General features: G+C 37.9%; 3 protein-coding genes across 3 annotated transcripts; 1 reads left to right on the top strand and 2 right to left on the bottom strand.

The window, feature by feature from the left end:
• Positions 1-874: 874 nt before the first annotated feature.
• On the top strand, positions 875-4,032 carry LOC137726213 (uncharacterized). The gene is made up of 5 exons (XM_068465099.1): positions 875-1,154; positions 1,851-2,034; positions 3,001-3,207; positions 3,466-3,660; positions 3,744-4,032. The coding sequence occupies exons 1-5, from the start codon at positions 1,072-1,074 to the stop codon at positions 3,882-3,884; spliced, it is 810 nt and encodes a 269-aa protein (XP_068321200.1). The 5' UTR covers positions 875-1,071; the 3' UTR covers positions 3,885-4,032.
• A 300-nt stretch (positions 4,033-4,332) lies between these two features.
• LOC137726214 (metallothionein-like protein 4B) lies at positions 4,333-5,008 on the bottom strand. Its single transcript, XM_068465100.1, has 2 exons — positions 4,787-5,008; positions 4,333-4,505 (listed from the first exon to the last, which is right to left on the bottom strand). Exons 1-2 carry the CDS (start codon positions 4,876-4,878, stop codon positions 4,340-4,342), a joined length of 258 nt encoding a protein of 85 aa, XP_068321201.1. The 5' UTR covers positions 4,879-5,008; the 3' UTR covers positions 4,333-4,339.
• Positions 5,009-9,472: 4,464 nt separating this feature from the next.
• LOC137725404 (protein EXORDIUM-like 5) lies at positions 9,473-10,958 on the bottom strand. Its single transcript, XM_068464070.1, has one exon. It carries the CDS (start codon positions 10,832-10,834, stop codon positions 9,782-9,784), a length of 1,053 nt encoding a protein of 350 aa, XP_068320171.1. The 5' UTR covers positions 10,835-10,958; the 3' UTR covers positions 9,473-9,781.
• Between the last annotated feature and the right edge of the window lie 5,055 nt (positions 10,959-16,013).

Genomic DNA, 16,013 nt, shown 5'->3' with positions numbered 1-16,013 from the left:
TGTAATTGGGAGACGATAGGGGATTCAAATGAGCTTACCAATCTTCACTATTTCCAGATACTCAAGTGACAGGCTATTTTTAAAGACTCAAGTGAGCGTGACTATCGTTATATTAACAAGAATCTAACTTGCATGTTGATTATGTTTTCGGTTGTCATTTAATGTCAAACTAGAATCTCACAGTTTTCATTGGTTATGACATTTATCTCCCCTTCTTGTTCTACATGTTCCACTTTTGTTCTCGACATTTATTCTTGTTTAACGTCGTGGCCTTGAGTTAATATGTACTAAAAACACAAATAGAGGATCCAAAATGCATGTAAATTTCATCTTATCATTGTAAAATGAAGCATTGCTTCTTTGGGTCTTGTTAGAACATGAATCAGACAGACATTTAATGTATGCTTCAGACCATCTCCAAAGAAGATATCAAATTTGAAACTTAAAATTTAAATTTAAAGGCTTCCATGGCCCTTTGACATATTTTAAACTTTTACTCTCCAACCAATATGTCAAATTTTAAATATAAAATAATAATTCATGTACTTTCTTTGCATTGGGAATGAAAAGAAACAAAAGGATAATGTTTTAAACTAATAAAAAATTAATAAAACGAATTTAATAATTAATTAAAAAAATCTGAAGGTGCTGTCAAATTTGGCAGCAAGAATGAGAGATGTCAATCCATGTCATGCCACATCAGATTTGACTTCTTGGTTGGAAAATATTAATACTGTCTTTTATTACCGTATTACTGATTTAAATAATTTAGCATCTCTTTTGAATATGTGACACAAAATCCTCCGCAGCGAAAAAAGTTTCCTCTTTTGGAATCAAAACCTTACCGCCAATCCCACGTAAAATCCTGAAAAAGTGCAAAGCTTTACCCCCAAGAAGGCAGCTATTGACCCACGTTTCAGTGGGGCCAACTCACGACGTGGAGAGAGAAGTGAGAGATCACGATGGACCGTCCTTCAACGCAGAATCGTTGTAGATTGTAAGCGTTGAGGAACCAAAACTCTGCAAAAACGAAGTAAAAATTGTGGGGGGAAAAAAAAAAAAGGCTACAAAATGTGTATAGCTGCGTTCGTGTGGCAAAATCACCCAGTTTACCCGTTCCTTCTGCTGCTCAACAGGGACGAGTTTCACAGCAGGTGAGTGTGGCAATTCTGGGTTGTTCTTAATTTTCTATTTTCTGATTGAAATTTGATGATAGATCTGATTCAATCGGGAGACTAAGCTAAAAGTAAAAGTGGGTTTTTTGGTTAATTGGTTTTGTTTGGATGGCTCTTCTGGGTTGCTTTTAATTTTATGTTTCTGATTGAATTTGAAATCAATTTATCCAATGGATTAGTGAGCTAAAACTGCAAGTGGGGTTGTTTTGATTCTGGGGTTTGTTCTTAATTTTCTGTTTTCTGATTGAATTTGATTTTATTCAATGGGGTTAGTGAGCTAAAACTACAAGTGGGTTTGTTTTGGTTTTTGGATGGCTCTTCTGGGTTGCTTTTAATTTTATGTTTCTGATTGAATTTGAAATCAGTTTATCCAATGGATTAGTCAGCTAAAACTGCAAGGGGGTTGTTTTGATTTTTGGGTTGTTCTTAATTTTCTGTTTTCTGATTGAATTTGATTTTATTCAATGGGGTTGGTGAGCTAAAACTATAAGTGGGTTTGTTTTGGTTTTTGGATGGCTCTTTTGGGTTGTTCTGAATTTTATTTTTCTGCTTGAATTTCATTTGATTTTATGGGTTGTTGTTAATTTTATATTTCCTGTTTGAATTTGATTTGGTTCGATGGAGTTAATGAGCTAAAATTTCAAGTGGGTGTTGCTTTGGTTTTGGTTTTTGGAGGCCAACAGAGCCTCTGGCATGGTGGGAAGGAGGGGAGATCTTAGGGGGAAGAGATGGATTGGCAGGTGGGACATGGCTGGCTTGCACCAGAGATGGTAAGGTGGCTTTTATAACAAATGTTAGAGAAGTTCAGAAGCTTGCTCAAGCTAAAAGCAGAGGGGACCTTCCGGTTCGATTCTTGGAGGTGATTATCCTGTTTGATTTCATATGTTTTGCTTCACCCACTCTATCTGCTTGTTTGATTTTCTCTATCAGCTGTTGGCAAGAAGTTTTGTTTGCATATATTGATGGGATTTTGGGTACTTTAGTTAGTGTAATGGATTGCAAGCTGAATTCCCATGTGCAGGGAGATAATAGATGGGAAATTTGGTGGAACATTGAAGTATAGGGGTCCAATGAGCTTGTGATACACCATTTATTCTCCCGGCCGGATTTAAAGAACGCAGCCATTTAGAGCTTAAACTTAGGATTCTAGTGTCGGATTGGTTAAAAATTGATTCGTTTTCAGATTTAAGTATCATATTTTCGGCAAACCAGAAAACAAACTATAAAGGTTCAAGATTTAAGGTGTAGGTGAAAACTTATTAACTTATATGAAGTTATGGAGCAGGCTCCATCCCCCCAACCTTCTAGATTGGCAGTGAAGAAAGTTACTCTACCAATTTGTGTTTACGTGGTTAGTTAACTTTTAGGTTCTTATTGATGTTATTGTTTGAGTAGGGTGAATGATTTTACTGCAATGTACTACAGAGAGCTTCAACTCTGACATGTGATTCAATTGCCAGCCAATTCTTCAGATAATATCGAAAAGGAAATTTCGTTGGTAATAATGTTCTCTTCTTATTTTTATGTTGGTTCTCTGTATGGAAGTAACGGAAGACTTGGTGCAAAACTAAGAGCAATAAGATTCGTATAGCTGACCCCACTTAACGGGATAAGGCTCTGTTGTTGTTGATTCTGTGTCTGATTTTCTCTAGTGAATTCAACAATCAATCAATATTTCTTGGTTTATTGCTATTCCTTTTTCTTCTAAGCATAGTGATTTCCAATCTAAACTCTAAACTTTAATGTTTCATCAGACTAATTCCTTTTATTAGAGACAAGCTGAGAAATTTCCTCGGATAATTGTCGCATCTTTTTGTGATTGCAGAGCAAGAAAAGTCCCATGGAGTTCGCCGATGAAGTTGTGGAGGAGGCGGATCAATACAACGGGTTTAACCTGATATTGGCCGATCTTTGTTCTAGGACCATGGTTTATGTAACCAACAGACCGAAGGAGGACAGGAATTTTGTCACTGAGGTCTCTCCCGGGATCCATGTCTTGTCAAATGCACAACTAGATTCTCCTTGGCCTAAGGTGAGAAAGCTTCTTGTTCCACCTTGTTTGCTTTGAAATAGTAAAATATCGGTCCTCGGATCGGAACCTGGAACCCGACTCCGCTACCATATTAGAACGACAGCATCCAACACAACGGACCCCGAGTGGTCCTGCATCGTTTAAACTGCACTCCCAATTGTGTTTCCATCTCTATATTTTTGTTTAACTTTCGATCCCCGGGCTACAGACTTCCGAGTTATCTCGCGTATCGTTTTGATTCGGCTTCCTCTTTTGCAGGCTCAACTGCTAGGCGATAGTTTCAGAGAGATACTTATGGAATCCAGCGGCGACGATCTTCCGATAAAATTAATGGTTGAGAAACTAATGACGAACACGGTTAAAGTCGAGGACGAAAGCCTCCTGCCTCACATATATCCTCCGGAACTGGAGCACCATCTCAGCTCCATATTTGTGGAGAAAGCCCCTCAGTTGGTAAATCCATTTATCTATCTCCCCATGCAGCTTTTGTATGTGTTTCAACAGAACCTCTCAAATGCTTTGTTTTGCATATTTAGGGACACTATGGCACTCGAAGCACCTCGGCATTGTCTGTGAAGACTAATGGGGAAGTTAGCTACTACGAGAGATACCTGGAAAATCAAGTGTGGAAAGAAGGAACATTAACTTATCAGATTGGAGATGGCTTTAACTTGTAACTCTTTCAGCCTTGTAAGATTAAATTCTTGTGCTAAATTTTTACTGACTGTCCAGTTTGGACTAATTGAAAGGATAATGATTTCCGCAAATCCTTTTATCGCCTTATAAATACTTCCGTTTGTTTATTTATGTCTCTCGATTCTCAGAGTTATTGTAATCTTCCAAAGGAGATCGAACCCCATTGCTTTGGTGGGATTTCAGCATCAATAATATCGATAACTGAAATTGTGAGGAGGAATAATCATCTAAGGAGGAACAAAGAGGGGAAACATAAAACACTTACAACACACTTTATTTACTTATTCTACCATTCCAAAACTCCATAAAGTCAGTAGGGTTTATAACTACTTGATTACACGACACTATCCGTCAACCGCGATGGAACTTAACTTAAGCTGTCTAAAGCTAATTACACCTTCTTCTTAGATACTTGGGGGTTCCCGAGTCTGAACCATTAGGCTGCACAAGAGACGCATGCGCAGCCCGCGCCACATGTGCATTTGGCCTTGCCAGCCGTGGCTGCGCTCTTGGCGCAAGTGCATGGGTTGCAGCTGCAGTGCTCGCCACAGGAGCATGTCATGTGGTCGCCCCCGCTCGTGGGGTCGGAGGTGGTTGCGCACCTGGAAATACATATAAGTACGTAACAAAGAGTTAGATGCGTCAAATTGCAAATCATAATCATCAGATCGATGAAATTATTTCGAAAACTATGGCAGAACATTTTGTTTAATTCCAAATGGAATCTAAAAACATAGTATATCTCAATTGATGTGGAATCTGCTAACCAAATACGATATTTTCATAACCAAATATAATATCCAAAAGTCTGGTAATTTAACATACCAACTATCTGAAGGTCTTACAACATATCAGATATGCAATTTCTTAAGCAGTTACTTACTTGCAAGAGGAGCCACCGGGGCACGGATTAGGGCAGCCGCACCGGTCGTTGCAGCTGGCCTTGAGACCTCCCGCTGTGGTTGTATCTGCCATTGTTGCTTCTTGCTGTGAGATGTACTGAGAGAGCTAGCGGCTGCTAGAACTAACTGCTTCCTTTTATACTGCTTGGAAGAAGGGACATGTGTGATGCATGCCGTATTCGTTCGCACAGATAATAGATATCCTGGTGATTCGAGACTGTGGAGGTGGCAATATTTTTCCATGCATGTATTGTAGTTGCACCACGTACACAAAACATTCAACATCCTTCTAGAGATTGGGATTTTATTGAAAAAGTGAAGAGATAATTATCATTTAAATTCAGGGGAAAATATTGTTCCTGAAAATTCCAGGCTCGTATGCGTGCTTATCTCATGCTCGCTCGAAAGTCAAAAAGTGTTTTAACTCGAACTTTCTTTTCTTTAATTTGATAAATCTTTGGTATTTTTCATATTTATTTATTTTACAGTAATCTTCTACCATCTGAGTTTTTTATCTACGTAATGAAAGGAGTTATATATTTCTGTGCACTTGATAATCAATTGATAAAATTGATGGGTTAATTAACAATTATGAAAAATAAAAAAAATAAAATGCATGTATGGTGCAACAACTTGATGATCATAATTCATTAGGGAAATAATTCACCCTTTCCTTTTACTATTCTTGGAAATATTTCTAAAATTATTGTTATATTTCACAAATTTGTAGGAGAAATAGGTTTTACATTCAAAATATAGATGAGGTATTTACTTTTAATATCACCGAGACTTTTTTTGTTAAAATCTTACACCTAATTATTGATGGTTAAGTTGACTATAATATCTATAATGTTGTTGATGAACCATATTTAGCATAAAAAGTTTATCAAAACTTAAGCATACCTTCTCTAAAAAATAACTTGCATGCAATAGTAATATGTTTATTTTTCTCATCACATGATCATCAAAAGATTTAGCGTTTGAAAAGGTCATATAAAATTGAGCAAGGAAAAGAATACAGGGTCCCATGGAGGGGCCGCTTAAGAATGTTTTTATGTGAATTTCATTGATTACACCAGCAGACAGCAGAAATTAAGCTCCACCATCTTTTTAGCTAGATTGAATTAAGCGTCTCTCTGCTGGGACCTTTGCTTTTGGGGGGCGGGGGAGAGTGGACTCTCTGGTGGGGTGCGAGCGTTAGATATTTCACAAATATCATTGACAAAACAGTGAGAAAAGAAAAAAAAATCATTACATAATCGATATTTGAGGTAGTTCACATGCGCAACATCGAACTATTTACTGCGACAAAAGTTGGACCCAACTTTTAAGTGACAATCATTCAAGGGGTTGTAAAATATGAACAAATTTAAGTATAAATTATCATAAACTAAAAAATTTGATATCGTAAGTTGCTTATGCATTTGTTCACAAGATCTGATCGTTTGATATATTATGAGCTAATATGTAAGATGAATAGGAAATTTTCATGCACGCATGGGCAATGAGAAGACAAAAACACATAATTTCTAACTCGCTTTCTAGCCAAAATGATCTATTAGATAAAAACATTTTGTTGAGAGATTACAAACTTCGACCCTTTGAAAATCATGTCCCAAATGTATTTGAACCATGATCTGAGTGACTCTATTTGATCCCCAAGGGAAATTCATGATCCCAATACCATAATTAGCATTCAAAAATGGTGGTGCTATTCACACACCAACTTTTACCTCTCACATATTTCTCTCAATTTTCGACCGTCGGATCGAAAGAATTGAAGAAGATCAATGAACAAAAATTAACAAAAGTACGTTAAAAGTAAAAAAGGTGTGTGAATAGCACTCTACTTAAAAAATTGGACCTCGAATGAACAAACCACAAACATTTCCAGGAATATTCATAAATTTCAGCATGAAATCAACTGGAGCAAATAATTAAGCAGCAACTCTGACATGTCAAATATAATAAGATAATAAAAAATCAGATTTATCTTATCATGTGTATCAGCTTGCAACTCTAGGAAAACAAAGTTTTAAAGAAGTGCATTTTATTTTTACCCGATCTTTTTATCACTTACCCATCTTTAATAATTTTCGTTTATTAATTATTTTTAATTCATTTAAGTTAATGATTAAAATTTAAAAAAATATGTAAAAATTAAAAACGTACGCGTAGATAGCACATCCTCAAATTTTATTGTCAGTGGAAAGGGTAAAAAAGAGTCAATGGTTTACCACCGCCATCCGCAGCAGAGTTTGGTTTTGGACTTTTTGGACCCACCGTGGTCATATTTTGGTATAATTAAATCTAAATCTTTCTTTATTTTTTATTTTGCAAGCAGCCACTCCAAAGAGACTTAGTAAAATTGCAAGGCCCAAGGCCCTCTTTTGTATATAATAATAAATGTGTACTTTTGTGTGGTCCCCAATATTAGCTGTAGATCACAAATGTGCCATTAAAGTCGGGATTTTGGGTCATGGGTGTGGCCTATTGTCCAAGTTTCCACCAAGTACCGCACAATTTGACTACAAAATGCCTAAATATGCCAATATCCGTTCATTCAATAATACTCGAAGATAAGTAAGAACATTTAAAATTTAAGAACTTTAACGAAAAGCTATCGGTACTGTTTATTTTAACGAAAAATCATATTTTTACACTAAAAGGTCAATCTTGTCACTATTCACTTTACCGTTTATTTTATCATTATCGTTAAAACTCAAAGTTTTCAAATCATTTTCATTAGTTTTCCTTTAAAATTTTTCATGTTTGAATTATAGAATTTTGTGCTGATGATTAGAAACATTCATATTATGAATCATTCTGTAATATCGTATTTATTAAAAATAAATTAAAACTCAGGTGGTTTAGTTAATTTATCGTAACTAATACATAAATAGTTAGTAATGTTTTTACCATTTCCGTTTATTTGTTTTTATACAGCTAGATGACCAAACGACCTTAGTTTTAAATGAGTATATACAGAGACGATCTTTATAGCATGATTTATAATATGAACGGTTTTGATCATAAATACGAAGTTATATGGCGGTCTCCTTTCCAAAATCTTTAAAAAATAAAAACCTTTTGGTTAAAATAAAGTTTTGGCAATGGCGAGGTTGCAGAATCAAACATTGCTTGGCTCTTGCACGACGCACTTCTCTTAACCTGCAAATTACGGTTGGAAATGCATACATGTTAAATTATAATAAATTAATTAACAATAATAAATAGGCCCAAGAGATTCAAGATCTTTTAAGTCATTAGGACCGTTGGACATGCCACATGGATAATATATGCTATGGTTGAGAATTTCATTTAAAACTAATTGCATATAAAGTTGTATGTTGGAAATCTGACGTAACAAGTATATTCAGTGATTTTACTTCTGATCGTACCAAGTCCTCTTGTGGCATGTGATCAAGCTAACATTTGATGGACCAGACTCTGAATTTTTATCGCATTGTGTAGGGATAGATGTGCTCGTGAGGTTGAATTTCCCTTCCCGCACTTTAGATAAAGGGCATGTTTACTTAATAGAATTGGGAAAATGAAGGCATTAGAGAACTAAAGATACGAGAAGTAAGAAAAAAAAAATCAGATCAATTAGTCTTCCTTGATTGATATGATTTTTTATTTTTAGGTATTTGATTATGGATTTCAAGGGAACTTGTCCGCTTTTTTATGTGGAAGTAAATATAGTAGAAAGTTAAAAAGTGAAATGATTCCCTTACGTATATTTTAGTAAACGCAAAGAACTCAAGAATCAAAATAATTTCTATTTATTTCGTGGAAGTAAACATGCCCAATTTAAGCTTAACAAAGATCAATTTTCAATATGAAAGTTGATATACAGTCAACATAAATAACTCCTTTCATGCATGAAGCGAAGCATTTTGTTTAAAGAGTGAAGGGAAAGAGCATCAAATCACATTACCAAAATGATTGTAAGGTAGGCGGCGATGGTGATTAGTTGCATAATACAAGATTACGTCCACTCCATGACAAACAATTAAGATTATGAAATCAAACTTTTGAACTTATGTTCAACAAATACTTTATGATTATTTAATCTTAATTTTATTTTTAAATTTTTTCTTTAATTTTGTATTGAGTAAAAACACAAGAACCCACTTCAAATGATGACCTGAAATTCCAATAGTAGCGTGAAATATGATATTTTTGGCTCTCCAAGTTATGTTCAAAGCATGACGATGATGACGACTGTGAAATATGACATTTTTGACTCTCTAACTTCTGTGTATCAAAATTTAAGTAAAATACTTAAATAAATGCTACACTTTATTCACTTTCACAAGCTTCTAAATTCGACAGCTAAATAGTGAATTCCACAGTTCAAAATACCTACCTCTTTGTCCAAGTTGTTAGTGATGATAATGACATTGGCATCCACTTTTATCCATTTTTATAAAACCCAAAAATACGTATCAGCATATTTTATAATATGTGAATTTTTAACTTTGCGTGAAAGTACCAGTCCCTTAGTACTAATCTAGTGATATTCATCTTCACTTATGAGTGAAAAGTTTTATGTTTGATTCTCGTCAACAATGAATTTGAACTACATTATTGCTAACTTATTATGAGGCTAAAACTCATCCATTTACTTGAGGTTGATAATATTGTTTGTAAAAAAAAAAAAATTGAACAAAACTGCCAATGCAAACTTTACCAAAAAATTGCCAATGCAAATTTCCTTCAAATGGAGAAAAAAGAAATAAACATATGAACATGTAGTATAAAAATTGATATCTAAATAACCTAACTAAAACCCACCAAAATAAAAAAGAAAAATCAAGAAAATTACTATAAGCTCAAGCAGAGCTTACTTTATCCTCCTCCGCCGCCACCGGCGCAGCTACCACCACCGCCACCCAGATACTCTCTGCCTCCAACTATCCCTCCTATAACAAAATAATACAAATTTCTATCATTTTTCTTTTAAATTTAATCTAGTCCAAAGCATTAGGCCCAGCGCAGGCCTTCAAAACAGGGCTCCAAATCCACTGCAACAAAAACTTCCTCCCTTTGCTTCCGTTCACATTGAACGTCCTCCCTTCCCTGTCCCTCATCACCTGCCCAATGTACCCGCCCCCGCCACCGCTCCCGTACAACCCTTCGCACAAGTCCCCAATCTCCGTCGGCGCCGTCGGATCCTCCCCAGCGTACCACGCATTCACCAGCGGGTTGGACGCAAGCTCAGCGAGCTCGTGCCCAATCACGCTGATCATCCCGTCCACGCCCACGTCCCTGTTGGGTGGGGACAGCGCCCCGGGCCCGCCGCCACCCATGTACCGGGGGATAGCGAACGGGTAGGCGCAGACTTCCGGGCACTGCTTGCCAGAGTTTCCGATCCAGGCGTATGGCAGAGTGTGGCCCACCATGGAGGGAAAGGTGAAATAATGGAACCCACAAACGGCTCGACAGAAGTCCTGAACGGTGACGTCCTCGGAAGTGAGGATTAGGTAGACGCCGTGCTTGTGATCGACTGGGAAGGGGGCGGATCGGACGGCGGAGGCGATGACCTGCTGGACGGAGAGGCGGGTAAGGTGATTCCCGTGGGAGTACTTCATGTCGGAGTACTGGCCGGCGACGACGACGGAGCGTGAGACGTTGGCGCCGGTCTGGTCGGTGTACAGGGAGACAGTGCGCCACCACTCGGCGACGGAGGGGGATGCGGAGGGAGCGGCGGAGATGGAGTGGATGAAGTCGGTGATGAGGAGCTTTTGGGGCGGGGCCCACTTGCCGTACCAGATGAGGTAGATGTTGATGGGGGAGGAGGAAAGGACGGGGCCCATGTGGTAGCGGAGGTCGACGAGGTTGGAGGAGCCCTCGAATTTCTTATTGGAAGAGAGGGTGCGGGGAGGGAGCTTGGGGTTGAAGAGCTCGTGGGTGTTTAGGGTTTGGACAGAGGGAGTGGCTGCGGCATTGGCGCGGGAGAAGATTGTGGCGATCGTGAGCAGGAGGAGGCGGAGGAGGAGGGAGGCGAGATTAGAGAGCGGCATTGTTGGGGGGTGGAGGACAATTGGAGAGAGGGGGAGGCAGGAGAGGGGTTATATAAAGGTAGGAATGGGAATTGGGAGGGAAATAGGCTGGAGACAGCTGCAATGTGTGGGCACAGAAGAGAGAGAGAGAGAGAGAGAGAGAGAGAGAGTGCTGTGAGTGAGAGTGGGTGTGTCACTGTCTCTCTATCTTGTGTTTGTTCTGGAAAACCGGGAATCGGTTTTTTGAGCGATGAGTTTTTTTTCCTCTTTTTTAAATTTGGACACGAAAAGATGTGAGTTAGTTTGACTGACAACACTAGTGTGTAATTTATTGCATTCAAGTTTGAATTTTTGTTTCAAATGAACAAGTTTTCATTTTTATGGTAGAATTTTCGACATCACAAATTAGAGTAATTTGAGAGATATATATATATATATATATACACACAAAAAAATTACAATTTCACTTGATTTAGTTAGTTGACTACTATGAAGCACGGATTCAAGAGCTTGTATTTCAAAAATTGTTAAAAACAAGAATCATTTTTTTGACTGGCCTTTTTCATTGAATCGTTATAAGGAGCTTGTAGCTTAGATCTATGCCAAGGTTTAAGATGAAAAGCAAAAATGGAGAACCAAAGCGGTGAATTTGGCTTCGTCAAAAACAAAGAACTCTGATTTGGAAACGACATGAATATGTCAATTGAAAACATTAAAGTATCTTAATAATAATAAGTGTTCCAAATTGTCCTAGTACTATTAGGAGTCTTATTATTTAGTATTTTTCTATTAATAATTTTATTTTTTATTTTGATAGATAAAGAAAAGAAAAAAAGAAATGATGTTAAATAAAACGTTACAGTGTCGACTTTATCTTCTCCCTCGCCCTAAGCCTTGAACAAAAAACGACTTCTCCTTTTCAAGATTGCAGCCGCTCCGAGCCAATTTCAAGATGAATTTCTTGCGAACCCAAAAGAATTTGGCCGCTGGAGCGCAATTCGTCACCAACTCGAAAAAATTGACATGCAAAGTTAAAAAAATGTCATAAATTCGGACCTGGATCCTCTCCAAGACAAACCCTCGTGATCCTGCTGAGCGAGAAACACGGACCGTTGGATTTCGATTCAACGACTACAAACAGGAGGTCCCTTTTAAATTTATAATAATTGTAGCCGTTGGATCGAAATTCAATGGTCTGTGTTTCTCGCTCAACAGGATCCCGAGGGTTTGCCTCAAAGAGGATCCAGGTCCCATAAATTCATGGTATTAAATTTTATTTTGATCTATGATAATGTAATAAAAAAAATTAACATTTTAGGCTTTTAAATATAAATTACATATTGGTGCGGAAAACATCATGCATGTGTACCATGGTGGGGATTTGGTTCCCACTGACTCCACTTTGCTTGACAACTAACTGTATAGCTGAATAACGTTATCGTTCTACTAATATATATAAACTACATTAACATAATTGAATCATAATCCTTTTAGACCTAAATTTTTTACTCAAGACCTAGTTAGAGTTGTTAATAATGCTATAACAAAATTCAAAGTACTGTAACACCACGAAATTTGTTCCATAATTAAGGGATTAGAGACCACAAATATAATTTTGGCAAAGAAATTGCTAAACCCTCAAAGATTTTTGAATAAAAAATTTAGCACTCGTTTGTCTCTTATCGTTGTCTTGGCTCATTTTCTAAGCTTTGTCTATTATTTAGGAGAAAGAAACACATGGTCAATAGGCATGGTGCTCCCAAACATTCGTTATCAAAGGGGATGGGAGGTGATAAAAAGGTAAGATGCGTGCCTTTTTCTTTTTTGGCAGTGAAGAAATTTTTTTTAGGATTTATTTCAAAAATTAAAATGTTCACTGATAAATACAAAAATATATTGAACTAAATGAACCGAGGAATATTGTAGGTTGCGTAGACGATTGGAGTAGTCTGTTATCTATCTTCCACCTAAGTTTGATTTCTCTTTTATGTTAATTATAGTAATTAGAATATCAAACTGTAAAAGGAAAAAAAATAACGCTTTACAGTTTGCTACCATTTTCTACTTGGAAAGGAATCGAATGAACAGAGGAGGCTACACGAGCATCTTGATTTTACTCTAGAACCAAAAAAAAAAAAAAAAAAAAAGCTTATTTTTAAACTAAAATAAAACATGTTAGAATTTGTTATGACTACGACGGAGATATATGTCACATCCCGGCTCGGGCCCCCATCATATTTCGGACTCGACTCCACCGTAGCACGATATTGTCCACTTTGGACCCCGACCACGCCCTCTCGATTTTGTTTTTGGGAACTCAAGCGAGCATAACTTCTCAGTGGGTCACCCATCATGAGAGTGCTCTCGCGCTACTCACTTAACTTCAGAGTTCCCATGGAACCCGAAGCCAGTGAGCTCCTAAAAGGCCTCGTGCTAGGTAGAGATGGGAATATACATATAAGGCTTACATGATCCACTCCCCTGGGCGATGTGAAATGTTACGTATATCTCCTAAAAGTTTGGGGCAATATTTATTAGGGGTTTTTAAATTTTAATCCTTTAAGAAGATTAAAATTTAATAAAAACTTTGTGTTAGATTGGATATTGATTTTAGTCCCTTAATGTGTACTTAATTCAAATTCGTATTATATTTTTGTTTTAATATTTCATAGATATCTTATTTAATGTCATTACATTAAATTTTAAATTTATTATTATACACATTTTAATTCATTAATTTTATTTAACTTCTTCTAATTAGTATACCTAAACGTCTGTATCATAATATATGACACACCCCGACCGAGATCAGGGCGTGCTGGCCGCCACGCGGAGGTGACGTAGCCATGTGCACGTGCGGAAGCTAATAAAATAGTGATATAAAAAGTACGAATAATTAAAAACCAGCATACAAAGTATTAAAACAAGTGCTAGCGTAAGTGAGACGCTAAGTTCAGAGCAATAAGTCTACAGCAGTCCAAAAGAAAATGATGCGACAACAGTACACCCGAAGGTGACCCTACGCTGGTGAGTGTCTGTCAGAAATGCCGGGAAAGCCCTCTGGGAAACCACCGAACCTGCTAGACTACTAGAACCTGGAGGGGCGCAAAATAAAAGCGTGAGTGGGCAAAAACAAAGCTTTTCTAAAACCATTTAGTAAAATACATTCTAACCCCTCGCCGTAAAACCTGTATACTTCCCAGAAAATAAACATATGTACGTATGTAAATAGATATGCCAATCATGCTCAAGAACATGCCATGTCAAAACCTCAGAATGAAATGCAAGTGCTCAGGTATAAATCGTAACAATAACATATAATCTGGCAGCCGGAGTCACCTAACGTGACCTGTACGGCTGCATATAGAGCTCAAATCTCAAACTCAATAACTGAACCTGCCCACGAGTCGGAACCACCTAAAGTGGTCTGTACGACAGGCCTGGGTGTAACATATATATACGCTCAAGTGCTACGATCACGTGAAGGCTGTGTGAATAATCGCGGGTCACCTACGAGTCGGAACCACCTAAAGTGGTCTATACGACAGGACTGTGCACCTAACTTGGATCCAAGCTGAGCGTGTGGTGCGGGAGGTGAACATCACGTGAAGGACTGTGCCCTACTCTGGGCGGGAGCACTAACACCGGGGGTGCAGGTTATGAGCTCTCTAAGTATCTCAAACCACTACTGAACGTAAATATAAATAACACTTACCTGGCACTTACCTGTGCGTTCACAGCACCCAAACATGCATATGTTTATATATATGCAACTATTAACATAACCAACGATGTATGAATAACAATAATGTAATGCATGGCATATAACTAATAAGCATTTAAATCAATTTCTGGGAAAAATATAGTATATAGGTATATACGGAAAACCAAAAGCCCACTCACTGGTAAGTGGAAGGGTCGTAGCCCCCCTGTCTCGAGTGACCACGCTCGTCCTCGGGATACGTATCACCTATATGCGAAACAACTATAAAAACGTTAATTTTAAAGTACATAACCAACTTCTCGTAATAACTTCTCATACATTGATCAAATTGGACAAATGAATATACCAACGTGCTCTACACAACCTCAGGATCACACCCAAATTTTTAGAAAAAATTTTCACCGCCGCACGCGCCCCCACGCGCCGGCCACGAGCAGGCACGTGCCTGGCACGCTGACGGCGTCAACTGACGCCGTAAGGAATATTCCGTTAGTTCTAACGGATTCCGTTAACGGCATCAGGAATATTTCGTCTCCTTCTCCGGCGTCGGCGCCGGCGTCGGAAAACTGGAAAAACTTCTAACTTTGATATCTCGTCCATTTTTCAACCAAATTCCATAATTTTTGCACCAAAATGAAGCTTAGACCTAGGAGAACATAAATATACCACTTTTAGGAATTAAAAACCACGAGATCTCACCTGTCACCAAACTCCAAATCCGGCCAACTTCGAACACGGCGATCCCGACGTCCAATTTCTTCAAACGAACTACTCCGAGACTCCTTGGGACCTCACCAAGCTACCTACGAGCTTCATTTTCCTTAAAACGTGAGAAATTACGCTTGCATGAATAGTACCCCAAAACTGACTTCGTGAAATCGACGTGAAAACGGTGATAACCTTACTTGAAAATGGTACGACTGGACTCCTCCCAGCCTCACGAGCTCGACTATGGTCTTGGTTCCCTCGATCTGTAAAGGTTTAAGGGATTTTGGGTGTGTGTCCGTATGTTTTCAAGGGAAATGGGAGGAGAGGGGACTCGGGAGAGAGAGACAGGGAAAGGGACAGAGGGTTAGGGAGAGTGACAGTGTGTGTGTGTGGCCCAACACATGCCAACATCACACAAAACAACCAATAACGTAAAGAGAACGAACTAGGGGTAAAAGTGTCTTTTCACACGTACGTTTTGATATCTTCGGGACGGGATGTCACAATATATTTTACTAATTTAGTGTACGAAAATGTCCGTACCTAAATATATTTTAGTGAATTAATGGCACATAAGAAAATATGCAAAAACATAAGTGTACCGAAAATTATGTACCTAACTATATGATACTAAACTAGTGTACCAAAATGCCGGTACCTAAATATATTATACTAAACTAGTGTACCTAAATGTCCGTACCTAAACATATTATACTAACTCAGTGTATTGAAATGTTCATACCTAAATATATTGTAATGAATTAGTGG

The sequence above is a fragment of the Pyrus communis genome, chromosome 2 (assembly GCF_963583255.1).
Source record: "Pyrus communis chromosome 2, drPyrComm1.1, whole genome shotgun sequence".
Taxonomy (NCBI): Eukaryota; Viridiplantae; Streptophyta; class Magnoliopsida; order Rosales; family Rosaceae; genus Pyrus; species Pyrus communis.
This window is presented reverse-complemented; position numbering and strand designations above follow the sequence as displayed.